Source organism: Mauremys mutica, chromosome 2 (genome assembly GCF_020497125.1).
Source record: "Mauremys mutica isolate MM-2020 ecotype Southern chromosome 2, ASM2049712v1, whole genome shotgun sequence".
NCBI classification, from domain to species: Eukaryota; Metazoa; Chordata; order Testudines; family Geoemydidae; genus Mauremys; species Mauremys mutica.
This window is the reverse complement of record NC_059073.1, coordinates 217,059,966-217,087,316: the sequence shown is the minus strand read 5'-3', so window position 1 is coordinate 217,087,316 and position 27,351 is coordinate 217,059,966. Positions and strand designations below refer to the sequence as shown.

At 43.4% G+C, this 27,351-nt stretch overlaps 2 protein-coding genes across 5 annotated transcripts in view; one reads left to right on the top strand and one right to left on the bottom strand.

Annotated features, from left to right (window-relative positions):
* EAF1 (ELL associated factor 1) overlaps positions 1-9,745 on the bottom strand; it is a 28,763-nt gene extending 19,018 nt beyond the window's left edge. The window contains exons 1-4 of the mRNA XM_045005321.1: positions 9,570-9,745; positions 6,277-6,371; positions 2,732-2,868; positions 840-1,006 (exon numbers count right to left, since the gene is read on the bottom strand). Of these exons, the coding sequence (XP_044861256.1) occupies positions 840-1,006; positions 2,732-2,868; positions 6,277-6,371; positions 9,570-9,672 (502 nt within the window). The 5' untranslated portion in view covers positions 9,673-9,745. The remainder of the gene's footprint in view (positions 1-839; positions 1,007-2,731; positions 2,869-6,276; positions 6,372-9,569) is intronic.
* METTL6 (methyltransferase 6, methylcytidine) lies at positions 9,024-26,901 on the top strand. Of its 4 annotated transcripts, XM_045005317.1 has the most exons (8): positions 10,689-10,896; positions 11,521-11,688; positions 11,774-11,842; positions 11,939-12,320; positions 13,525-13,659; positions 21,280-21,450; positions 22,832-22,973; positions 26,231-26,901. In XM_045005317.1, exons 4-8 carry the CDS (start codon positions 12,024-12,026, stop codon positions 26,377-26,379), a joined length of 894 nt encoding a protein of 297 aa, XP_044861252.1. In that variant the 5' UTR covers positions 10,689-10,896; positions 11,521-11,688; positions 11,774-11,842; positions 11,939-12,023; the 3' UTR covers positions 26,380-26,901. The 4 variants fall into 4 exon arrangements, with proteins under 4 accessions (XP_044861254.1, XP_044861255.1, XP_044861253.1 ...); XM_045005319.1 differs by lacking the exons at positions 10,689-10,896; positions 11,521-11,688 and adding an exon at positions 9,024-9,042; XM_045005318.1 differs by lacking the exons at positions 10,689-10,896; positions 11,521-11,688 and adding an exon at positions 9,612-9,795.
* The last annotated feature ends 450 nt before the right edge of the window (positions 26,902-27,351 follow it).

Here is a 27,351-nt window from a genome sequence, read left to right as displayed (position 1 = left end):
TCGAAGAAAATCTTGCTGAATAATATAGGATAAATAACGTAGGCTGAGCCCATAAGAAAACTAGCTGTATGGACCAAAGGGAAAAGACAATGCAAAGGAAACACTAGAAGTGGAGAAAGGAATAATATGGTCTTAATATACAACATATGCCTAGAAAGTACCTGACTTTTCAGTAAAATATAAACTAAACAAAAAAAGAAAGTTCCTCGCTACAACTGCATTGTCCACAATATACCCATGGAGTGCACCACCCAGGTGGAAGGGATTTGGGCAGAGATTCTGTGCATCAATCCCTAATAGGCCTAACTTTTAGGCACAGATACAGAAACACTGAGATTAGGAGCCTGCTGCTGCTGCTTAAGTAGGAGATTTATTTAATTTAGGCACTCAATCCTTCTTTCCCTCCCAAGATACCTGCATAATAAATATAGCAACTACATGGCAGTGTGGTCCATATTGTGCAAATTTGATCCCTATCCAATTATTTGATGGATCTCAGACCTAAAGCCTTTCTGTTGGATGAGATAGCCAGCCAACTCCTGTTCCATCCAACTGTGATGATGTGCATCTTGTGAGTTAATGTTATTTTTATGGAGAAAGAGTCTGAAAGAGATTAAATTATCAGCAAAAAAGGGATGCTCGCATGCAGAGAGATGGGGACAGTTTGGATGACTACGTTGACGTAAGAAAATAAATAATTCACTACGAATCCTTAAAATGAGATACATAGACTATAAACCAGCAGTCATGTACCAGCCTTTAATGCTTTGAAGTTCTTATGTATCTTTGTAAATGAACAATTACAGAACAGTAGATTAAAAAAACACACCCTTCTTTACCTCTCTTAATGTCATCCAGCTGAGGTTCAGGTGAAGGGTTGTCTTTCAAAGGGGAGGTTTTGGGCCCAGCTGCTGGCTTGGATGGGGCTTTGAACTGTGAGGAAGGCTGGGAGGCTCGGGCAGCCTGCTGTTCTATTCGTGCCTGGATCTTACTGCTGCCCTCAGCCCTGAAACAACATAAAAAAACAGTCAGTGGTGCCATAGAGCTGTGTTCATTTGTTCCAGTAAGATCTGTATTAATATATATTTAATTAGACTGAATAAAAATGTAGTTTGCATCCTGTAGAGCTATACAGTGAATTATGGATTTTAAATACAATACTGCTAAAAACCTACACTGCTTTGGCACTCAGCATCACCACTGACTTCCATGGGAAGCATGCCATAAAGTGACTGTAGAGTGAGGTCCTTACTAACTATGCTCCAGATCCATGTGAGGTTTAGCAATATCTTGTTCTCTATTCAAATAGCAGTAAAGGTTTTTCATTTAGCAAAGAACATCTTCTTAATACAATCAGCAACTATAGTAAAATACACTTACATAGCACCTTTCATCCTGAATGATCCCAAAGCTCTTCACAAACATTTAGACATGAAATACAGAGGGATTACTTCATCCATCACTGAAATGGAGCTAACTATTAGAAGATGCACAGCAAGACTGACTACCCAGCATTTTACAACAGGAAGTATCCTCTTATTACATGCAGTACATCATCAGATGAAAGTTACTATATAAGAGCAGAGAATTGTTACCAATATTGATTTATGCTCTTGAAACTACAGAAAGAATTTACGTGGGAAGAATGTAATTACTCCACTTTGAATTTTAGACTAAAACCCCTTCTCTTGCGAAGAGTGCCAAGGGATCTTTAAAGACCAAAGTGATCATGACAACAGCTTTACATCTCTTCCGAATGCCATGACCTCTAATAGCACAGTGCCTCGGAACATCATGCTCATGCACTTGTAGGGCATTGTCTCAGAGGAAAGTGTGGCAACTGTTGAATCACTACCCCCACGTACAACAGCCTGGATTTGTTCTTTGGAGATCTCTGATCTAGTTGCCAAGCATGGTCCCAGCCTGCATCACTATGAAGTTTTAGTGAGCTCTCAGTCAAAGATTTACGGCTGCAGTAATACAGGTTATTTTAAGTGTGTCATGTTTTAAAAGAATATTTAATAATGGCATGCTCTATAGAACTCAACTAATATGCATTCCCCACTGCTAAAAGATCTTGATTCAGAGACTTTAGGTACTTACATATTAGCACTACTCTGAAAGATATTTTATCTGAATACTTTCTAGAGTGTCATTTGTGTACTGAGGTACGGCTATCAGATCAGAAAGAAGTTCTGATCTCAGCAGTTTTTAGGCAATTACCCACACTACTATTTATTTCTGCAGCATTTGCTTTTTCAGAATCTTTGCCCATGAAGGGTTTGGATTTTTGCTCTGTTTATCTCCTTGATGCAACTATGTTCCCCCACTCTAATTGTTATATATAATTAGATTTCTAGGTCCATTACTTGCAACTTCACCGTCCACTTGACAGGTTACCACTTCCATCTTCTTCAGAAAGAAATCACTGTAAGCCATCTAATCTTTTGATCAGCTTCTAAACTCTTATACCATCAATACTGTTCAATCAAGAGGTACAATTATCACCTTTCAATAACGGAGAATCTACTAATTCTTTACTCTCTGCTACATACACACAATGGAGATTTCCATATTAAGGCATGATAATTGTCCTCATAAAGTCCAGGAAACTCAGTAATTAAACAATACTGCTTATTCACAAAACTCATAGCCATAGCTAAAGGTGACACTATTAACATGACTCTCTAGCAAGAATTCTTCTTCTTAACTGTATGTGCCCCAGTTTTACCTTGTTTTCTTGACTTGAATGCTGCTACTAAGTTTTTCCAGCACATATTCCCCAGTGTCATGATTGATAATAAGTACACAGTCTTTCTGATATGGTCTTTTATTTCCTTTGAACACAGTCATTGGAGGAGTTGAGCCCTGGTGTCAAAGAAAAAGCACACATTCATTTGCTTATACCCACACTATACAAGCAATTTATACACAATAAGTCTATATGCATGCTTCTGTCCTAATGTCAAGAGATTATCATTTAGTTTGGATTGAAAGTGTTTGTTCATTTCAAGAATGGATGAATATATTTATATGCATTACATCAGACTCTTCCTCACTCATTATTATGCTTTTAATCATTTTATGTGGCTTTGCAGTGAAACACATCTACCCTTCAGTTACTATCATTTACAGTTCTACTTTCCATCATGGTAACAACTAGATTTTATTAGTTTGCCCTGATAAATATCAGAAACCTCCCTGATACTTCTACCAGCTCTGAAAATCCTGGGTTTGGATACTGAATATAAATCTAATTACGCATTCAGTGAAATTGTGACCCAATTCAGCAAATAAAAAACAATACCTCTCTGTTCTATGTTATGAAGCAAATATCACATGCCATATTTTAGCAACAACTGATTAAAAAAAAATACAGCTTGTTTGCTTGGCAAACCTATTGCGTGAAGACCTGCAATCTGGGGGGTTCTCTATGATACTAATTAACATTGGGTGAATCAAAAAATTGATGCACTTAGTATAAGGGGTGTACAAAAGTATACTCTCTACTGTGAAACCTACTCAGATTTTATCCATACAATAGCTGGATAGCTACAGAGAAAGCTGAATGGTACGTACTTACAACTGAAGAAGAGAGTCCTGCTTCAGAGAACAGAAAGCAATCTTTACACATGTTCTTGGGAAGCATCCTGAATTGAGGACAGTGTGCAAAAGCACAAGCTTCCAACCCCACCCCTCTTCTAAAGAAAATATAATGTCTTCACAATTAAACTAAAATTTTAAACTCTCCGCACCATCAAAAATAGAGTACACATATTAATCTAAAATGGTTATGGAACAATACAGACTGCCTACATCTGGATTCTTCAGAGATGTTACAGTAAGACAGGTTCCAATTTGGATAAGATCATATTCTCATATAGTCATGCCTTCACAGATATTTACAATATTACTACATTAAGAAATTGAAAAGTAAAAAAGGATTGAAGAGAAAACAAAATAAGCTGGAAGTTAAGTCCTGGTCATCCTTGACAGATAAAGAGAAGTTAGACAAACATATAAAGCACAAATATAATGGAAATTGTGCTAAGCTTATATCCCACCACTCCCTATTCTGTGGAAAACCTGGAATTTAAAGAAGAGCATAATCTTTGCTGAGAAATAAAGAGAAGAAACCGAAAATCCAATGAAGCACATCAACAGTCCCTCTCACATGCTTAAAATTAAGCAGGTATGTAAGAGTTTGGAGTGCCTAAATACAGAGCAACAGAAACCAAAATGCTATGTTACAGACTATTCTGTTACAAAGGCCAGAAAAAACCCACTGAGTGAAAGAGCTAAAGTTTAACAGGATTGTGATGAAACCCATAACGAAAACAAGAGACAAAAATAATTCCTCAACAACTATTTGACCATCAAATATTAAACCACTACATCCACAAAGCACCCGTAATCCCTGAAACTGTCCACACACTGGAAGAGACAAAAAAAATCTCCTTCAAAACAGTGGTACCGTCAGGGATAGCAAAATTTCAAATGACAAATTGGAACCTGAATCCCATCCAATTGTTAGGCACCTAGTGCAACTGTTTGTTGGAATATGAGAAATAAAGCAGGATCCAGAAGATCAGTGAATCCTCTTATATTGTTTTATCAACATTTCAAGAAAGGGAAGCGTTGAGATCATATATCCCATCCCTTTTCAGAGAATTGTCCATTTAACTAGATTGAAAGCAGCCACTATGCATATGTTGCTCCAAATCAATATTGACTATGTTCAGTTTGGTTAACTGGAAAATCCTCTAGAATATAGAAGAGACAGGTCAAGCTGAAAGCTGTCCATTCTCATAAAATATTACATTAAAAATAATCTTATCAGAACAGACATCTGGAAAGGGGATGCACTACAAACAATCTTATTCACCCACTTCAAAAATATAGGAACAATACACTTCCCAGTCAAAAGGGAATATTCCAATTCAAAAGGCAGCATTACTGGCATTAATTATACTGCTTCTGCTCTCAGAATTACTTCAACAAGATTAGTATACTATATGGATTAAGCTGAGGCAACATTTCATATAAGAATGAAGAAGGTAACATTATTTAGAAAACTTTCTTGGGAGCAGATCCTCCCCGGTGTAAATTATCAGCTCCATCCATAATTTTTCCAGCTGAGGATCTGCCATTTGGATTCCAACCTGGAAGAAAACTGTTGCCTATCTATACTAAGCCTATCTATGTTTATAAATTCACGTATGATGGATTGGTAATTAGCAATAGCTCTAGCTAATATACAAATCCAGTTCCAGAACACAGGTGCAGTTTTTGTTTTGTTTCAACTCTTTATTAACAGAATATGAAAACAGAAATATGTACAATCATTTGACCATATTCTTTACTGTCACTTGTCCATCATCCTTGCACAATAAATCTTTACTATATAATTTCTGGAGGGATTGGATTTAACCTGATTGCAACTGACTAGGAATCCTGGGGTAGCTTCTGCAAACATGGGGTGCAGGATGTTGTTTGTATAGCTTTCAGCAACAGAAAGAGCTGTTTCAAAGGCATAACTTCAGTCTTTTGAAAATTGGATCTTGACCTGACTCAAGGATAATCAGACTCCCATACTTAAAATGCGGAACTAAAAACTGATGGAAATTAGTTGGGGCCCCAGTCAGGATTAAAAGTCTTTTTGTACTTCAAAGAGTACCAAGAAGGATTAATTGTAAGCAAAGTAGATTGGACGTTTACAGAAATAACACTTGATAGCGATTCCATTTTACAGCCCTCTCCCAGAATGATATACTGAAATGCTAGTACAGGGGTAGGCAACCTGTGGCACGTGAGCTGATTTTCAGTGGCACTCACACTGCCCGGGTCCTGGCCACCAGTCTGGGGGGGCTCTGCATTTTAATTTAATTTTAAATGAAGCTTCTTAAGCATTTTAAAAACCTTATTTGCTTTACGTACAACAATAGTTTAGTTATATATTACAGACTTATAGAAAGAGACCTTCTAAAAACGTTAAAATGTATTACTGGCACACGAAACCTTAAATTAGAGTGAATAAATGAAGACTCGGCACACCACTTCTGAAAGGCTGCCGACCCCTGGGCTAGCAGAAAGACAGTGCAAAAGCTGCTCAGACAGTGTACTCATTTGTTTTAGCATTGTGATCAAAGGTGAAGACGATAGATTTAAGTCCATTTACACTACAATGTTCCTGGCTAGCAGACACTAAAACCACACAATGACAATTTGCTACGAAGTCAAAAGGTAAATTTGCATCATAACACAAAGTAAACTTACTGGAATATGTGGCAGTGTAATTGTTACTTCATCTCCTTTACCAACCTGGAGCTCCCCCTCACAAGATGTGTCTATAGATGCTGGTTTAAAATCATCTGAAGAGGAAAATAAGTGGTATTAAATACATTTCACATCTAAATTGTTTCTAGAGTCTCCATGGTTTCTCTTCTGAGATAACTCATCTGCTTTATTTCTGATTAGAAGGAATGTAAAATGTGGGCCAATGCTACTATTTAAAGAAGAGCTGGACTAATGCATAGGCACAATAGATCAAATTCTGTGGATACCTGCTCCTTAAATCATGTGATTACCTCAGATTTTAATCTTTCAATTTAAAAAAAAAAGTAAATTCTAGCCATTCTGGTCAAGGAAAAGCTTCATCGTGTGACCCAGGTATAACCAATGCAGTGTCGTTTGAGTCTGAAGACAGTCTGAAACAAGCAGCCAACGCATCATGTGAGTGCGGGTCACTTGCCAGGATTATCCGGGTATATTCTCACATACTCAGTTCCCTGCCTTTGCAGGGGCTTGGTGCATCTCGGTCCCTCCTCTTCTCTGCCTGTGGCACAGAACAGTCTAGTCTCCTGTGGGCTGTACTACTTTAGTCTATTTTCAGTTGTTGGGTTTAGTCAGTGGGCGATGGTGGCCTGTGATATACAGGAGTCCGACTAGATGACTTGGTGATCCCTTCTGGCCTTAAAACTCTATGACTCTAAGTGGTGAACTGCTCCACGTATCTCAACAGATTGTTAACTGTAAGACTGAGCGGTTTGTGGGGAGACCTGCCATCATGACCTCAGAACTCCCTGTCTGACAGAAGCAGAATACAGTGAGCCCAGCTCAGCTACCCATGCAGATACACACTTGCTGTGATAAGTTTTTGTCAGGGCCCCAAAGCTTCTACCTCTACTTCTCCAGGTGGGAGAGGGGAGCAGAGAGAAGGCCTGCATGCTATTGCCCCTACCTGTATGGGAGAGGGGGCCCCTGACAAAGCCATTCCAGATGGAGGGTGGGAGCATGACACAGTCAGAATATGCCTAAGACAATTTAAAGCCCAAAGATACTCCTGGTTTATAGAGGGTTACTTTGAATAAAATGTACTTTGCGTCTCCGAGCAAGTGTAAAGTAATATCTCCAGTAACTTTTCTTAATACATCTACATATTTTCTATTAATTATCCTACCGCACTACTGAGCCATAAAGGAGACAAAAACAGATGATCAGAATGTATGAAGTTCAGACATGATTTAGACAAAACTGCAAAAGTAAAATCAGAACATGAACCAGATATGAGTATGGGGGATAATGCCATTTTCATAAGAGGGCACTCAATTACAGTGTCTAAGCATACAAAAAAGTGGGGCACGGATCAACCTTCACATCGCACTCCCCGGCAGTACCCGGCCTGGGAAAGCTAATGATCCAACCAGCAAAACAAATTTGGTGATTAATCCTGGCCACATGCCACCTGAGGCACATTGCGCATACGCAAAGAAGCAGCATACAAAACTATCCAGTTATATTCACTGCCAAGACTTCTCCTAATTATTGTATTAGTTGTTAAAATGTCCACTTCTTAGAGCAAATTTAAAATGAAGCTCTACTATGAAAAGCAAGTTTGCAAAAAATAGCTCCTTCTTAACATCGTCACTAAGAGTAATACCTGCTGGGCTTAATGATAAAAATAAATGTAACTGATTTTTACTGTGCTAGTACTACAGAGACAACACAGCAGATGGAGAAAGTGAGTGTACGACTATATTTAACCCCTTCTCATGCATTACCAAAAGAGTTAATTGTTCTAATTGCAGGGCCAAGTTGTGCCCTCACTTACGTCTGAGTAACTTTGTGAGTTAACAATTACTAGCTATTGTTTCCCCAAATGTATCACTGTGAACTTGCTGGGTCGAGCAAGCGGCAGCTGCAGAGGGTTTCCTAATCTAGTTTATCAGCCAAAAGGGAGAAGGCCTTTTGGCCCACCCTCATTTCTTATTAAATGCTATGTGTGCATGTATCATAAAATTTTTTTTTGAGCCTTACACTTTACCAGAGCCACCTCATGTACAAGTCTGGCATACCTCCCTCTTACATATAGGAATGGTATGAGCTGGGGTGACTGACAAAGGATTTCAATACTAGGCTTTTTTCCTAGGGTCAGTGGTAGATGAAGATACGCCATGCAAACATTTGGCCAACAATTGGGTTTCTCTTGGGAAGTTTACTGGTTTGTGTATACCCTTGGTTAGTTTTGTAATGGTTATACTAATTTTATGACCCTGAAAAATAGTCCACGATTTTAATGACCAAAGTTAAGTTTTCCTGGAAGCATTTTCCATGGATTGTCCAGGATACTATAAAACCTCACAAACAACACAGGATGAAAATGATTTTTTGTAGGTTATAAAAGAGAGCAGAATTTTGGCAAACAAAATCTTACATGTAGGTATGTAGGAAGGGGGAAAAAAAACCCCAACAGTATAATTGATCCCAGGTTAAATTTTCAGGCCCAGCAGTTATAAAAAAAATTCTAGCCTGGAAAGTAAATATGTCTGATCTGAAGCTCATTGATATGACACTCAGCAAGAGACTCACTTCCCTCTCCCCCACCCACCCCTAATTTTTACACTTACTTTCAAATTAGCCTCACTTTAATTTCCCTCCTCCCATCTAAATTTGCAACTGAAAGTTGCTGCTCTCCACATAACTAGGTAAGAGCCTAGGAAGGAGGAGCTGGTGAGGAATAGGCAGAGAGGGGATGGTGAGCTGGTAAGGGGTGTGTGCAGCAGTTGGGATGGTAGGGGCAATTGGAGAGTTAGGGGCTAGGGCTCAGAGGCAGAGGGTGGGAGCCGGGCAGGTGAGAGGAGGAAGATACAGGGGGAAGGGAATGGGGGATCCCAGCGCACAGAGTGTAACGAGGGTCCCTGGAAAAGTGGACAGGGTTGGACGACTCCTGCTCTCTCCACTGAGGGGGGTGCAGCACGGGGGGGTCCCAGGCTTGGGGGGGAGTGCAGGGGCTGTGGGCCGGGGGGAGGAGTAAAGGGCTAGAGTAAAGGTAGAAGAGTAAAGGGATAAGCCGGGGGGGTCCCCAGGAGGGGCGGGATCCCGAGCAGGGGGGTCCGGATCCCGGGCAGGGCGGTGGGTCCCAGGGGAGGCGGTGGCGGTGGCTCCCGGGGGTCAAGGGCAGGGAGTCCCGGGGAGAGCAGGGGGGGGCCGGATCCCGGGCAGGGCGGTGGGGGGCGGTGGCAGGGCGGCGGGTCCCGGGGAGAGCAGGGGGGCGGGGGCGGCTGGCTCACAGCGGATGGTGTGGAAGGAGGCCTTGGGCCGCCGCTCGAAGCTCTCCCCCAGCTGCAGCCCGTGCTCCTCCTTGTCCAGCAGCGGGTTCGCCGAGCCGTTCATGCCCCTGCCCGCGCCGGACCCGGACACAGCAGCACCCGGCAGCGGCGGATCCCCCGCGCCGCTCCCTTCCGGGGTAGCGTGTCACCGGGAAAGGAGTCCGGCTGCGGGGCGCGCCCCGCGCGGGTAGGCCCCGGGGAGGGCGCAGGAAGGGGGGTGTCTGACACGGGGAGCGGGGGGGTGTCTGACACGGGGAGCAGAGGGGTGTCTGTGGAGGTGGGGAGGGGGTGTCTGTGGGGGGGGGGAGGGGGTGTCTGTGGAGGTGGGGGGGGTGTCTGACACGGGGAGCGGGGGGGTGTCTGTGGGGGTGGGGAGGGGGTGTCTGACACGGGGAGCAGAGGGGGGTGTCTGTGGAGGTGGGGGGGGAGTCTGACACGGGGAGCGGAGGGGAATCTGTGGAGGTGGGGAGGGGGTGTGTGGGGGGGTGGGGAGGGGGTGTCTGTGGGGGTGGGGAGGGGGTGTCTGACACGGGGAGCGGGGGGGTGTCTGTGGGGGTGGGGAGGGGGTGTCTGACACGGGGAGCGGAGGGGTGTCTGTGGAGGTGGGGAGGGGGTGTCTGACACGGGGAGCGGGGGGGTGTCTGTGGGGGTGGGGAGGGGGTGTCTGACACGGGGAGCGGAGGGGAGTCTGTGGAGGTGGGGAGGGGTGTCTGACACGGGGAGCGGGGGGGTGTCTGTGGGGGAGGGGAGGGGTGTCTGACACGGGGAGCAGAGGGGGTGTCTGTGGAGGTGGGGAGGGGGTGTCTGACACGGGGAGCGGAGGGGTATCTGTGGGGGAGGGGAGGGGGTGTCTGACACGGGGAGCAGAGGGGGTCTGTGGGGGTGGGGAGGGGGTGTCTGAAACGGGGAGCAGAGTGGTGTCTGTGGGGGTGGGGAAGGGGTGTCTGACACTGGGAGCAGACTGGGGGTGTCTGTGGGGGTGGGGGTGTCTGACACGGGGAGCAGACTGGGGGTGTCTCGGGGCAGGACGGGGGTGCCTGGGGGAAGGGAAGGAGGTGTTGGAGAGCAGGATGCGGTGTCTGACATGGGGAACAGAGGGGAGTGTGGGAGGTAGAGCAGGATGGGTCTGACACAGGGAGGCGCTGTCTGGGGTGGGAGGCAGGCTGGGAGTCTTGACACAGCGCAGCCCTGTGCTTGCAGGATCAAGTTCCCAGTGAACACTGAAGAGCTGTGTGGCCCATGAGTTCTCTTTAACACTGGTCACGTCTACACCAAGAAAAAGCATCACGTTTGTAAACATGTTAACTAATGTGATGATAAACTTAACTTAGTATCTAGCAGAGATGGGGATAAGTTGGGTTTAAAAACAAAATAACTTTAAGATCAGGTAACATGTCTTTACATGTGATTGTCCATGTTCAGACCAAGCGCAAAATCATGTATAACACCGTTAGTTAATATTTCCCTTGTGTAAACATGACCAATGAAAATGATCAATTTGGGGTGTTTTTGGTCTATCTTGTTAAAAAATGTATCTGCTTCTCTTTATTGTCTGACAGAGCACATTGTAAAGCCTGTTAGTTTGCTCAGACTTTTTTTTAATCTGTAGGCTGAGTTGTGAGATTTTTGTTCTTGCAGGGTTTGGGAGTCTTGTTAGTATAACTTTGTCATAGATTTTTAAGACCGGAAGAGATCAAATAGTCTGACATCCTGTATAACTGACCAAATAATTTTGACCTTGTTTTAACTTGATTCTGTATGCATCTTTAAACTTTGTGTTTGTGAATGTATAATGTCATGACATCACTAAATAAATAAAATATAACGTTTTTGCTTTGGTGAAGTACTGTTGGCTTTTACCTAAAAATGGAGATGCTGTCTTCACCCTTTGTCTTATGTTTTTGAATTTCAGAGGTCAGTAGCTCACTTTTATTTTTTTGTAAAAGAACACAAAGGCTCCAGTCCAATCTGTGCTTACACCATCAAGGAATCCCACTGGAATCACTGGGGACATGAATGGGTGCAGGGTTCCTTTCAAGTGGATCAGGTTGCAGAATCAGGCCCATAGTGTGAGGACAAGGTGGTAGTCAGTTTTTGTGGTGTTTGTATGATCTATAAGAGGAACAGAAATGTGTCTTGTTGACTATTTTTGTTTTTAATCTTAGAAATCTTAGGCAAGTGAAGTCTGATCTTGCCTGGTTTTGATGGAGGACTTTCATGGAGGTTTCAGAAAAGTAGGTTTGGTGCTTTCTCAGCCTGGCACAGCGAGTTACAAAAACTCCCTAAAGTGCAAACTATAACTCTTTTCTCATTTTTTCTTATGTTTCTAGGGCCTTGATTGTTTTGTCCGAAATCAAAGATGGAAATATACACCTGAGGAAAAAAACATTTTAAATCTGCTTTGTCTGTATTCATATGGATGAATCCAGGATGTTCCAAGAAAACACATCTGATAATTACTTGAATTCGGTAGCCCTAATTTGTGAAGATGATGCTTTCCAAAAGAAAGGGCACAGTGCAAGGACCCTTAGCCCTGAAGAAGCTGAAAAACTGGCAAGAGATCAAGCCTTGGTGTCTGACTTTAAAAAACTGAAACTGGAGAAAGATGCACAGAAGAACTGGGATCTTTTTTACAAAAGAAACAGCACAAACTTCTTTAAAGACAGGCATTGGACAACTAGGGAGTTTGAAGATTTAAAAGCATGCCGGGAGGTGAGCCATATACACTAGTTCTACAAGTAAAGGGGCAAATATTGCTATTTATTTTCAAATGATAATCCGCCAAGTAAGATGTCAGTGACAGATCACTGTTATACATCAAATACGCAGTGTTGTGTAGTTGATAGTGTCCATGACTTCTAAGATTTAAAAACATTTTTCAATTTTTTTTATTGGAATTTTCATCCTGTTCTTTCCTCAATATCTCCATGAGTAGGCTCCATCAGGATCCATCTGAAAGTTTCAAAAGTTGGAATCTCTTATGAAATCTTTGAATAATAGTTTATAATTGACCTATATTTTACATTCAGACCCACTCTCTAGAATAGTGGTGCCCAAACTTTTCCTGTCGCACCTCCCCCTTATCAGTAATGGCATTTGTCCATGCCCCCCTCCCACCTCCCCACTCTCCATTACTGCACAGTTGGCTCAGCAGAGGAGTTTGGGCTGAAGGCAAACCTGGGGGCAGAACTGGGAAGGGGACAGATCTGGGGTTAGAGGCAGAGCTGGCCTGGGGTTGGAGAGGGAATCAAACAGACCTGGGCCAGGGATGGGAGGAGCCTGGGCCAGGGGTGTGGCTGTGTCTGGGGTGGGGCCATGGCTGCAGGCAGACCTAGGAGCGAGGCTGGGGCCAGGTCGGAGAGGAGCTGGGGGCTGAGTGGCGCTCCCTCCCCAATCCCCATGGGGCTGGCCTGGGTCTTGTCGCATGTTTCTCTGCACCCCATATGGGGGCATGCCCCACAGTTTGTGGACCACTGCTCTAGAATATTTGCTCTGTGTCCTATATTAGATCTAAGTTCCTCTCTCTCTTCCAATTTGCAGACACAAGTTGCAAAACTTTTGAGCACTCTTGTCACCTATCTAGAGTAGTCAATACATTAAAATATACATTTTAGAAACACATTAAAATGTATTTGTTATTCACCCTATTTAATAAAAGGGCCCAGGCAAGAAGGATAGCATAATTTGATCATTGCTGAAATGAGTAGATCACTAATGAGATTTTAGTAGTTTCTAAAGAGAAACTTAATGTAATAATATAAATTAAAGCCTACACTTCACAATGTCAAATTGCCAGTGGAAGGATACTTCAGGTTTTAAACTGATCCTAACTTTAAAATGTGAAAAGCAGTATCTTTGTACTGTGAGAATCAACACAAGTGATGTGCTGTATGCTTGGCCTCTTTCTCTCATATAGTTTGAAGATCAGAAACTGACCATTCTTGAAGCAGGCTGTGGGGTTGGAAATTGCTTGTTTCCACTTTTAGAAGAGGACTTGAATATCTTTGCATATGCCTGTGATTTCTCTCCAAGAGCTGTTGAGTATGTGAAGGTTGGTGTGATATTTATCTGCATTTTTAGTGCTTCTTTAGAAATTTGTGTTAATCAGATTACAGATTATCTAGCGTTGTTTTCTTCTATAAGTATGGTAAACTGTCTTGTATGGAAGAGGAGAGAAACTGATATATAGTACTGGAGCTTAATTTACAAGAAATTGAATCATCATTGAGGACCTGATTTTCTAGTATTAAATCATATTACTGTAGTAGTAAGTGTGAATGTTGTACTTGGATATTTCCTAAAAGTAAAGTTTGGCCAATGAGAATAATAGACTGATTGATATTAAGGGACCCCAAATCTGAAGTGAACTGTGACAGCTTACTGGTAAGTAGCGTATGCGTGGAGATCCATCTGCGCCCTGTTTCTGTGAATCTACTACCAAATTCTACACGTCTTGCTTAGGGCTTGGCTACACTGGGGGCTTGGCTACACTTACAAGTTGCAGTGCTGGGAGTTACAGCGCTGGTCATGCAGCTGTGTAGGGCCAGCGCTGGAGTGTGGCCACACTGACAGCTACCAGCGCTGCAGTGTGGCCACACTTGCAGCACTTTCCAGCGCTGTATTGAGAGGTGCATTGTGGGCAGCTATCCCACAGAGCACCTCGTCCCGTTTTGGCGCCGTTTTGGCGCTGAGTATTGTGGGAAGGGGAAGGAAGTGTGGGGGTCATTCCGCTTCCTGTTCCAACGCCCCGTGGTGCATCGCTTCACATCCCAGCATTCTGTCTTTCCGGCAACGTTTGGCGCCATTGTGAGTGTCTTTCTGCTCTGTGTGTGAATCGCGATTTCTGTGGGAAATGGAGCCCGAGCTGCTGAGGACTGTGCTGATGAGTGTCGCCAGCACAACACGTTTGGCAGTCGAGCTATTCCTTCAGCTCCAAAGTGACAGTGAGGAGTCTGACGATGATATCGATATGGATTTGCCTGCCGCGTGTGACACTACAGTGCTTGTGGCATTCACGGAAATGCTCAGCACCGTTGAACGCCGCTTTTGGGCTCGGGAAACAAGCACTGACTGGTGGGATCACATCGTCATGGAAGTCTGGGATGACGAGCAGTGGCTGCAGAACTTTCGTATGAGAAAAGCCACTTTCATGGGACTGTGTGCTGAGCTCGCCCCCACCCTGCGGCGCAAGGACACAAGATTGAGAGCTGCCCTGACAGTGGAAAAGCGGGTGGCTATTGCAATCTGGAAGCTGGCAACTCCAGACAGCTACCGGTCGGTCGGGAACCAGTTTGGAGTGGGAAAGTCGACCGTTGGAATCGTTTTGATGCAAGTTTGCAAGGCAATTAATCGCATCCTGCTAAGAAAGACCGTGACTCTGGGGAGCGTGCAGGACATTGTGGATGGCTTTGCACAAATGGGTTTCCCTAACTGTGGAGGGGCGATAGATGGGACGCATATTCCTATTCTGCCCCCCCCCCCACCTGGCATCAGAGTACGTTAATCGTAAGGGGTATTTCTCTATGGTTCTCCAGGCGCTTGTGGATCACCGTGGGCGTTTCATTGACATTTACACAGGCTGGCCTGGAAAGGTGCATGATGCACGCATCTTTCGGAACAGTGGCCTGTTCAGGAAGATGCAGGCAGGGACTTTTTTCCCAGACAGGAAGATCACAGTAGGGGACGTCGAAATGCCCATTGTGATCCTTGGAGACCCCGCTTACCCGTTACTGCCTTGGCTCATGAAACCCTATACAGGGAAGCTTGACAGGAGCAAGGACCGGTTCAACTACAGGCTGAGCCGGTGCCGAATGACTGTGGAGTGTGCTTTTGGGCGTTTAAAAGCCTGCTGGCGTTCCTTGTATGGGAAGCTAGACTTGGGGGAAAGTAGCATCCCCGCGGTTATATCCGCTTGCTGTACCCTCCATAATATTTGTGAAGGGAAGGGTGAAACATTCAGTCAGGCATGGACCACCGAGGTTCAAGTCCTGGAGGCTGAATATGCACAGCCAGAGAGCAGGGCTAATAGAGAGGCCCAGCACAGGGCTACAAGGATTAGGGATGCCTTGAGGGAAGAATTTGAGGCTGAAAGCCAACAGTAATGTTTGCTGCCTTGCATGGGAGTGAATTGCACTGTTTACACTGTTATTCTATTATCCCTAAAATGATTTGCAGTGCCTCTTTCTTTACTGGGCTAAGGTATCTTTCACTATCTGCTATAATAAAGACTGTTTTCAAAGCCAAGAATTGTTTTATTGAAAAGAAAAAAACTTCCTTGACAGACAGAAACACATTTCATGAACACAAGAGGGCAGGGGTGTGGGTTGGTGAACTGCACAGTCACAAGTTTGCATACGTCCTGTCTGGAGTGCTGTGCAATGAATCCTGCACTTCAGGGTGCATAAACTGCATGGTGATGGGGGTTGAGTGCAGAGGGTAAGGGTTGTAGTTAGCAGGGCTGGTTGGTGAACGTACAGGTGTTGGAGGCAGCTGGTGGTGGTAAGAACCTGGATGCTGGGGAAGGGGGGTTTGAACTGACATTGGTGCACAAGGCAAAAAGCTTTGGGACGGGGGTGGGTGGGGGAGTAGCACGGTAGTGCTCTGCTTGCATGACAACGAGTGACTCGATAGAGTCCGCTTGGCGCGACAGGATGCTTAGCAGCTTCTCTGTGCTTTTCCTCTTGGCCAGTGCATTTCTCTGCCGGGTCCTGCTTTCCCTCTGGCCGATCCTGCTCTCCTTCTCTCTCCACTCCTGCAAGTTTTTACTCTCTCTAGCAGAGTGAGCAATAACAGTTCTCAGCATGTCTTCCTTGCTCTTTCGGGGATTTTTTCTCAAATTCTGCAGCTTCTGTGCTGTGGTACATCTGGTCAGTCCAGCAGTCAAGGTCACTTTAGAAAAAAAGAATTGACAACATTTAACAGGGAAGCATTGTGTTCATTATCTCAAGACTGAAATTCCCACACACTGAAGGAGTTCTCAGTCCTCACTTTAGCATTCTTTTACCACACACATAACACAGCAGAAGCCACAAAATGGTGAGTGAGGGGTGCTTATAGAGGGAGAAGTGGGGCTTGAGTGATAGAGGGGTGCTGGTTGCTTTGGGTAAGCTTCAGTGATAGAGGGTTTGAGTGAAGATGCAGCTGCAGGGGTGATCTTCACTATCTCCCTATCTCTATCACTAGCTTCACTAAAGAGTCTCCCAACATTTTTCACAGGACTTAATCCTGGAAGATATCTCCTTGCTGCGAGTCACTAGGGAACAGCGGGAGGCTCTTCTACAGCAATGTGGATTCCGCTCTGGACCCTATGCGGGTTGCCTGTGTTCAGCGATGGTGTCCCCCCCCCTCGCGGCACAGTGGCGCGGACGCGTTAGCCTGACTGGGACAAGGACAACAGTGGCTCTTCCTATAAACCTGCGCAGGCATATTGCCCACGCTCTGGCTGAAACTTTTGCTGAGATAACTGCAGACGATTACCGCGACGTGATAGACCACATCAATGGGCTATTCCACATCTAGGCTGGCATGCATACAGCCCGAACCCCCCTTCCTCTCCAGAAACATTTCCACCCAGAAAATAAAAGCCGCTTACCGGTAACCCGCTGCTCTGCTTGTCCTTCTGCAACTGCTGGCTGCTGCGATTGGGCCCTTTCCTCCTGGCTTGAGAAGAGCTCCTGGCTGCATGCCTCAAGGGACTCTGGGGTGTCTTCTGGGGTGTCACTCGCGTATTCCTTCCCCCCCCCCCCCGCCGCCGCCGCCTCCGCCTCCTCCTCCTGTCCCCCACCCGGCTCAGAAGTGTCCATCGTGGTCCTGGGATTGGCAGTGGGGTCACCCCCAAGTATCGCGTCCATCTCCCTGTAAAAACGGCAGGTCGTGGGGGCAGCTCCGGATCGGCGATTACCCTCGCGGGCTTTGTAATAAGCACTCCGCAGCTCTTTAACTTTCACCCTGCATTGTAGTGCATCCCGATCATGGCCCCTATCCAGCATGGACCTTGATACCTGCTCAAAGATATCGTAATTCCTACGGCTGGAGCGCAGTTGGGACTGCACAGCTTCCTCCCCCCAAACACTAATGAGGTCCTGCAATTCGCCAGTGCTCCATGCTGGGGCTCGTTTGCCGCGTGGAGGCATGATCACCTGTAAAGATTAACTGATTGCACTCCACACACACCTGGCTGCAGCAAACAGGAAGGAGATTTTTAAAATTCCCGGGGCATTTAAAGGGCGGGTCACCTGAGGCAAGAGCAGTAGAGTGCAAACTGATGAGCAGAGTGGCTGAACAGGAATTCTGGGATAACTCCTTATTCCCTGGAGGACAATTAAAGCGCTGGTGAGTGTCCACACCTGCTGAGCAGCGCTGGATCACCAGCGCTGCACTCCTTATACCCCAACCCTGACGGGTTTTCAGCCAGCGCTGCAACCAGGGAGTTGCAGCGCTGGTTGTGCCCTGCAAGGGTATGGCTACACTTACGGTTTGCAGCGCTGGTAGTTTGCAGCACTGGTCATCCAGCTGTGTAGGAGCAGCGCTGGTGTGTGGCCACACTCACAGCTACCAGCGCTGGTGTGTGGCCACATTTGGAGCATTTGCAGCGCTGTTGGGAGTGCTGCATTATGGGCAGCTATCCCAGCATTCAAGTGCACCAACGTGCTTTTCAAAAGAGGGGGGTGGAGGGGGGTGTACTGTGACAGCGGGGAAGATAGAGAGTGGATTTTTGGAGCCAACACTGTGTGTTAGCTTCCTGGATTGGAAAAATCACAAAATGTTCATGAGCCCTTAGTCTTAACTCTAATTGCAAACAGCCTGCCTCCAACACGGACTCCCCCCTGTTTCACTCACTCCCTGTGGTGTACTGTGACAGGGAGCAGGGAAGAGAGAGATTGGAAAAATCACAAAATGTTTGCGAACCCTAACAGCCTGCATCCAACACTGTTTCTCCTGCCTCTCATTTGATCGTTCACAGCCAGGTACAGATAGCTCCTGTTTGCTGTGATCAGTGTTTGTTTTTATAGATAAGCAGTTCAAATGGAGCTCCGATCGGCTCCGTTCTGTTTCATTCACTCTCCCTGATTGTTTACAGCCAGGTACAGAACGGAGCTCCGATCGGAGCTCGTTCACAACAAAACAAAGAGAGGCTGCATAACAAAACAAAGAGAGTAATTTATAAAAGTATTCTGGGATACACCTTATTCCCTGGAGGCCAATCACAGCGCTGGTGTGTGGCCACACTTGATGACCAGCGCTGCAGCACCAGCGCTGGAATTCTTATTCCCCATGCCGAGTGAGGTGTACGGCCAGCGCTGCAGCCAGGGAGTTGCAGCGCTGGAAGTGCCCTGCAGATGTGGCCACTTACTAATTGCAGCGCTGGTGGAGGCTTTCCAGCGCTGCAAATCGCCAGTGTAGCCATACCCCAAGTGTGGACGGGGTGTAATTGCAGCGCTGGAAAGCCTCCACCAGCGCTGCAACTTGTAAGTGTAGCCAAGCCCTGGAGAGTTGCAGCGCTGGTGGTGGCATTACAGCGCTGCAACTCACTTATCGTCCACACTTGCAAGGCACATACAGCGCTGGATCTCCCTGGCTACAGCGCTGGCTGTACTCCACCTCTGCCTGGGGAATAACGACTGCAGTGCTGGTGCTGCAGCGCTGGAGTGCCAGTGTAAACAGTGATTAATCTTATTACGCTGTAACTGACCTCCAGAATTTTCCCATAATGCTTTTAACTAAAAAACTCTCTTTATTTTGTTGTGATGCCTCTCTTTGTTTTGTTGTGAACTCGGGGCTCCCGGAGCTGCTTATCTAAAAAACAAACACAGCTACTGTTTGCTGTGAATGAGGCAGGCAGGGAGATGAATGTCCACAGCTAGTGTTTGCTTGAGGAGAGAAACAGCACGGCGGGCGGGGAGGAGGGGAAGGGAGTCCGTCGGAGCAGTGCTTATCTGGTCTGAAGGCTATTTGCATTTGAGTGAATGAGGGGTCGGGGAAGTGGTCGGAATTTGCAAGGCAGGGAGCTGACAGTGTCGGCTCCAAAAATCCACACTCTCTCTCTCTCTCCCCCCCCCCACGCTCCCTGTCACACTCCACCCCACCCCCCTCTTTTGAAAAGCACGTTGCAGCCACTTGAACGCTGGGATAGCTGCCCATAATGCACCACTCCCAACACCGCTGCAAATGTGGCCACACTGCAGCGCTGGTAGCTGTCAGTGTGGCCACACTCCAGCGCTTTCCCTACACAGCTGTACGAAGACAGCTTTAACTCCCAGCGCTGCACAGCTGCAAGTGTAGCCAAGCCCTTAGTCATGTCACTTAACTCCTGCTTATGTTTGTTTACCAGTGATGAGTGCTGTAGTGTGTGCGTGAATCTGGGAACTATGAGAGACTCTTCAGTACCATTGAAGTATCTGCCTATTCTTTACGCCTCCACCTTAGGTTTCCTATACATGTCTTGTGCTAGTTCTTTGCTTTCACTACTTTTATAGGGGGCAATGTTAACTTTGTTGTTCAAAGGGATGACAAGTTATTTCCACTTCTAAACCCAGACACTATCCTGCAGATAGTCATATGTCGTGGTGTATAAATTTTCCCTTTAAAATGAGTGTATTCTTGAGAACTGTGAGGCTTATATGCAACTTATGACCACTTTCATTAGAGAATCTCAATGCTATTAATACTTCTCGTATACAGTGTTGTGCAACTGCTAACTAATTTTCACAATGTTTTTACCACCTTTACTACAACAATCTGTCTGGGGATTGGTCCTGCTTTGAGCAGGGGGTTGGACTAGATGACCTCCTGAGGTCCCTTCCAACCCTGATATTCTATGATTCAGCAATTAAGTGTCGCCCCCCCATACCCCTCCCCAAACATATCCATGTCCTGGTTAACTACACAGTACAGCCAAAATTTGATTTGGGACATAAACTCAGCTGTGACATCTTTTGTGAGGAGGGAAGAGGAACAACCAGAGTGATCTTGAAAACAAAAACTTAGAGGCTCTTTTCAAGAATATTTGAAGACCTATTATAAACAAATAGCATGTTTATACTCAATTCATTTTTATACAATACAGTACACCCTCTCTAGAATGCCCAACAAACTTTTGGCTATAGTGAACCCGGTCCCTGGATCCTACCTCCATCCCTGGGGCCGCTGGTGTAATTATATTGTGTTATTTTGACAAAATATGCAGAATTTTAAAATGTGGGCAGAATTTTTTAATTTTTTGGCACAGAGTTCCCCCAGGAATAGTGACACAGCACTCCAGTGGCACAGCTGCACCAGTGCAGCTGCTCCATTGTAGTGCTTAGTGAAGATGCTACCTATGGCAACAGGAGAGCTTCTCCCATCAGCGTAGGTACTCCACCTCCCTGAGAATTGGTAGATATGTTGATGGGAGAAGCCTTCCTGTCAACATAGCACTGTCTAAACCAGGGGTTAGGTTGATTATAACTCCATCACTCAGGGGTGTGGATGTTCCACATGCCTGAGCGACGAAGTTATACCAACATAATTTCCTAGTGTAAACAGAAAGCTTGGAGTGAATGCTCTTTGTAGTTCTGTTTCCTTTTGTTGATCTCCCTGTTTAAAAAAAATCACAAAATACAATTTTGTCTTTTATAATTTTATAGTGAATGCTGTTACTTTTCAACTAAAGCAACATCTTTTCATTTCATAGAAGAACGCTTTATATAATATTGAGAGATGTAAAGTATTCCAATGTGATCTGACCAAAGATGACCTTCTGGAAAATATACCAGCAGATTCTGTGGATGTTGCCACATTAATATTTGTGCTTTCTGCCATTCACCCTGACAAGATGCACCTTGCTTTGCAAAATATTTATAAGGTAAATGTGTAAGTATGACCTAATAGTTTTGGGGGTTTTTTAAAGTCTTTTTTGACTCAAGAATACTATTCCACTCTGAAAAGAAACTGTGTGAAAATGGCACCTCCTTAGTTAGTACTTTACTCCCTGGATGAATTCAGTCACATTTGCTTTTGCTTACTATCGGGACTAAAATAAGTTTTGACTACATTTTTCTTGTGTTAGTTCTGAGTGAGTGACCTGGATTCTCCTCTGGCTTGTGTATCATCAACATAACTAAATTAATGTTACAAAAAATTTCATGTTGATAATATGACATCTAAATTGCTGTAGGACTGACTGTTAGAAGAAAAATCTTTTTGCAAGTAACTTAAGCAGACTTGCTGTATGGTCCTTGAGATGCAGCACATGGAACCACATGATGCCATTTTTACAGCGTCACTTTTTGCCTTTTTAAGGAATACCGTTAAGAAAATGCAATAATGACTCATTTTTATAAAAAGGAAATCAGCTGATTAATTGGCTGAAAGTCAGATCAGAAATGAACATTGCTTTCTCTAGGTTCACCAGCATTATTTTCTCCTGTTTTTTTGGTTACCATTTTTATCTATACCAAGCATCTTAACACACTAAAATAAAAACAACTGTCATAACAGTGCATTTTGATGGGAACTAAGTACCATTATTTTTCCTTTATCTGAATTTAAAGGTTCTATGGTACTGTGTTATGTTAATAATGATTCAGGCCCTGATCCTGATAACACTAACATATGTGCTTAATTTTACATACAGTGAGTACTCCCATTGAAAATCAGTGGGACTACACACAGTATACAGAGTTAAGCATGTACAGAAGTCTGTGTGGGACTGGGGTCTTAGGCTTCAAACAAGAAGTTGAGGAGCATTAGCGTCTCCCCCTGTGATGTGCTGAGATTTTTTTCAACTCTGATTGAGGGTACTCAGCATCCTGTAGGAGCAGGCCCTAAAATGAAGAGCTGATAAATGCACAACTATTTTGAGATAACAGTTGTCCAAAAATATTGGCTACTTATTGGGAAGAAAGGTTCAAACTTTGATTTCTCATTCTGTTTCCAACATACATTTTTTTATTTGCAGTTTGTACTGTATTTGGATTTTTATATTATAGGATATCTGTTTGTATCACATCAGCTATAGTCTGAATAATAAAGGTTAGGTTTTGATATACTTCAGAGTTTGTTTTCTAAAATAGAGATTTATTTCTTAACTCAAATGGGACAGAGGCTAATTACTGTTTTCTTAGTGAAGATGGGTTAGCTCATTTAATCCATTTGTTCACTTCTGCAGAAAGTTACAAGTTCTCTCTCCTTTAAATAATTTTGTTATGTCCACTGTACTGATATATCTGTATTTTATCTGATAGGTATTAAAACCAGGCAAATGTGTCTTATTTAGAGACTATGGGCTCTATGATCATGCAATGCTTAGGTTTAAATCTGGCAGCAAACTTGGAGAAAACTTTTATGTTAGACAAGATGGAACAAGATCATATTTCTTTACTGATGGTAAGATTTAATAGAAACTTTTTTCTCTGCAAGTTTTTTGTTTAAACTTGCTTCAGTGAATTGTTGCTATGCCTTTAAGGGTTGCTTGATACATATATGAACTATGAAACCTCAGTGTTATGTTTTCCAGCTGTATATGGTTATTTTATAAAAGTGGCAGGACTGAAGGAGCAATTTGATCTGTTTACAGAACTACCTATATGTACCATTATGATAGGCCATGGCAGCATAGGTTTAGAACTTGTTAGCTGCAGTGGCTTCATTCAGATCAATACTCTGAAAGAAAGAGAAAAATGCTTAGGGAAAGATTTGGTCTCATACGTCACTAAGCAGCTAAGGGGTGCAATTATCCCATAATAGTCTTTTTGCAATGTTCTTACATATATGAAGCCTGCTTCAAAACCCACTGAAGTCAGTGGGCTTTGAAGCAAAAGTATGACTGGAATGAAGGAAAGCTTTTATTGAGGTAACACTGAGCTAATAATTTGACTAGTTGTGACTGCTGTCTCTTCTGGTAGATTATTTCCAAGTTCAAGCTGCTCTACATTTTAGTAAAGATAACTTTTAAAAGCATTTCATTATCATCATCTTAGGACATTAACAATACTTACAGTAGCACCTCAGAGTTACGAACACCTCAGGAGTGGAGGTTGTTCATAACTCTGAACAGAATGTTATGGTTCTTTCAAAAGTTTACAACTGAACATTGACTTAATACAGCTTTGAAACTTTTTATTAAGCAGAAGAAAAATACTGCTCCCCCCCTTTTTTTTAGAGGTTTATGTTTAACACAGTACTGTACTGTATTTTCTTTTTTTGGTCTCTGCTGCTGCCTGATTGTATACTTCAGTTCCAAATGAGGTGTGTGGTTGACCGGTCAGTTCATAATTCTGGTGTTCATAATTCTGAGGTTCCACTGTATATAGTCTTTCACTGAGTCACGTTTCAGAGGGATAGCCGTGTTAGTCTGGATCTCTAAAAAATCCTGTGGCACCTTTATAGACTAACAGACGTACTGGAGCATAAGCTTTCGTGGGTGAATACCCACGTCGTAAGACACATGTTTGACGAAGTGGGTATTCACCCACGAAAGCTTATGCTCCAGTATGTCTGTTAGTCTATAAAGGTGCCACAGCACTCTTTCATTGAGGGATCTCAAAATGCTTTACAAAAGAAGATAATTGTCCCAACTTTATGGATAGGAAAACTGAAGCACGAAGAAATTAAGTCTTGTACAAAACTGGGATTGTAACTCTGGTCTCTTGACTCCCAGTTTCGCTCACTGAACACTAGAGAACAAACACTTCCCTGTATTAATTATGGAGCTATGTGAAAGAAAAAAGTCTTTTTTTCTTCTTTAAAGCAAAATCAAGCATTGAAAGTCTCTTGGAGACCAATTTGGAGCCAAGTAAATAATTTTGATATTTTATGACATAGTCGATTACCTAGTTGCTGCTCATATTTAAAAATAAAACTAATTCCATTGATCATTTTTGAGATGTTTCTATTCTTTAAAGGATATTGATTAAATTTAAGATAAATAATGCAAGCAGCTATGCAACTTCACCTAAAAATTCCTAGGGTAATTTTTGTTCATCAAATACACCTGTTCCCCTATATAATGCTGCCTCGGGAGCCAAAAAATCTTACTGCGTTATAGGTGAAACTGCATTATATTGAACTTGCTTTGATCCGGCGGAGTGCGCAGCCCCGCCCCGCCGGAGCGCTGCTTTACCACGTTATATCCGAATTTGTGTTATATCGGATCGCGTTATATCAAGGTAGAGGTGTAGCTTGTGTAGTTCCACTTATACTGGTAATTGTACCAAACTGAGCTCTGCTGTTGGAGGAAGGGACTGGGAGAGCCAGCCAAGGAATGGAAATTTGAATCCACTCCCTTGCTAGGCATTTGGAGAATGAGATATCACAGTTGAGTGTTTGGATGGGAAATTCTTAGTGAGTTTTTTTCCCTTGAATTTTGAAGATTCTGCTATTACCTGCTGTCTCATTTTCTTGTGATGATATGAAAATAACTTGTATATTATGCTACAGTAGCAAATAACTCTAAAATATCGTTCACCAGTGTCAGTTCTTTCTAAAAAGGCCTGTTGAGTTTAATTGTGATCTAACAAGTTTGTTTTTCCAGGAGTTTGATAGGCAAAACATATTGTCTAGTGCAGCAAAATGTGCTTTGTGACCACTTGGTGGCGGTTCATGGTGGAGCTTGCCAGTCAGGAGGTGCTAGCTCTCCTTATTTTCAGCTGTGAGAAATAAAACCGATGAAAGAGAGAAGTGAAAGGAGGAGCAAAAGTGAAACAACAGACAGTGATTGTTCCTTTTTAGAAAGGGATATATGCCTGGCTCAAACAGGACTATCAGTCTCTCTCACCTTCTCAGAGAACTGATTTTTTTCACTCCCCCAAATTATTTTTAATTAGTAGAGGAGTGAGTGTGTAGATCTTGCTCATAGCCTGATTTCATTACAGTGAAGTTGTTCGATGGTGGCAGTATCTATTTATATTTCAGTAGCCTGTATTTCTCGCACTGTACAAACAATGAGCAACAATTTCTGCTATGGAGAGTTTACAATCTAATTAGGTAGAAGAGATAAAGAAAAGTGTGAGGGTAAACAAAGGAGAAATGACTCGCCCAAGATCACACAGCAGGTCAGCAGCAGAGCCAGGTCTTCTGAGTTCCAGTCCAGTGTCCTATCTGCTAAGCCTCATTCGCTCCTCTAGGGAAAGAACTTCACTAAGGTTTCTTCTATGTGTTTCTGTTTAACTACAATGTGGGAACTTGGCCTATTTGCCCCTCCGTAGAGAGCAAGCCTGAGGCCAATCCACCACGGAAATCTTCAAAGTGGGGTTGAAGAGGGACTTAAGATGGTGCATTGGCTTTGTGCTGGCCCACTACACAATGTGAAAATAATTTCAGAGTCATTCACAAAAGGGAATGGAAAACTTTCAATTTAAAATGATAAATGAACACAATTTGGGAAACAGGATTGTCTTACCAGTTTAAAGCCCCAGTCCTGCAAGCTGCTCTGCATGAAAGCAGAGCCTCATTGACTTCAGTGAAGCTCAGTGCAAGTGTCGGTGTCTGTCTGCACAGAGCAGCTTGCAAGTTTGAAACCTTCGTGATTTTCATGAAAGTGGATGTAATTAAGTAGTTTAAAAACAAATGCTTGTATAAATGCTCACTAGTGCTTAAAAACAGTTTAAACTAACTTTTAGTAACACCATCTTTTTCCCTTGTAGAGTTCTTGTCTCATCTCTTTATGGCTGTAGGATATGAGCAAGTGGTCAATGAGTATGTGCTACGAGAAACTGTGAATAGGAAAGAAGGCCTGCGTGTTCCAAGGGTTTTTCTTCAGAGCAAATTTCGAAAGCCTCTAAGTGAAGCATGAGTATTTGCTAATGAGCCACAGAAATGCTTGTTTAAATGGGGTGGTGAGGGGGGGGGGGGGGGAATCTAGTATCATGTTTTCCCTTGGCTGTACTATCCTGGAGTCTGCTAAACCAGAATGACAGAATCATGTTTTCCAGAACCTTCTGTTGTTTTTAATCCTTGGGTACAGAAGACAAAAGTGACTATTAGAATACAATTTTAAGATAGGATAAAGGTACATATATACAAGCAACCTCTTTGAGTGCCTAAATTTCCCCTTTTTAAAGTAAATTCTATGCACTATTGTTAGAGGCTCTTGTGTGATTTTAATATAAAAATGGTTTAAATAAGACAGTCTGTTTTTAAATAATTCTCCAAGGATTTTGCATAGGATTGTAATTTTCATTAAGGAAAGTATGTTGTTGAGCATAAACACGCTAAATGTTAATTATAAACCACTGTTTCCACTAGTTGCAAGAATGGATTAGTGTTGTGTCCCTTCTCTTTCATATTAAAACTATTTTATATTTCTGCTAATGGACACTTTTTATCTGATATTCATTTTTATAATAAGGCCTATTAAAAGTTATAGGGGTCTATTTTCTTTTCAGTGCATACAGAGCGTCTGCACCTAATTTATATCCGGTGTTAAGAAAACACACTCCATATGTGAAAGGTTAGCCAAAATACTGTTTTTGAAAACAATCATCTGTAGCAATTTGATGAAATATTTAAGACATCTATTAATCCTTTATAAGCTATTTCTGAATGGAATCTTAATATAAAGCGTGATCACTATTTTTATACATGCTTCCACTTTCTACCAGCAAAGAGAGACTTTTTGGAACTTAAGGGGGACAACAGCCCTGCAAACACAAAACCATTGCCTCCGTAAAGCATGTGACCTGATGCAGAACGTTATCTTGTTTGTTTTGCTACATCTTATAATGACAGGTTAGAAATAGCAGGAAGAAACATTTCTTTTAATTTA

What these genes read in the sequence shown, in the direction of transcription:
- METTL6 (XM_045005319.1), top strand. Translation starts at nt 12,024, where the DNA reads ATGGATGAATCCAGGATGTTCCAAGAAAACACATCTGATAATTACTTG. An exon ending in GAGCTGTTGAGTATGTGAAG is followed by an intron (nt 13,660 to 21,279) that starts GTTGGTGTGATA and finishes TTCATTTCATAG; the next exon opens with AAGAACGCTTTATATAATAT. An exon ending in CTTTGCAAAATATTTATAAG is followed by an intron (nt 21,451 to 22,831) that starts GTAAATGTGTAA and finishes TTTATCTGATAG; the next exon opens with GTATTAAAACCAGGCAAATG.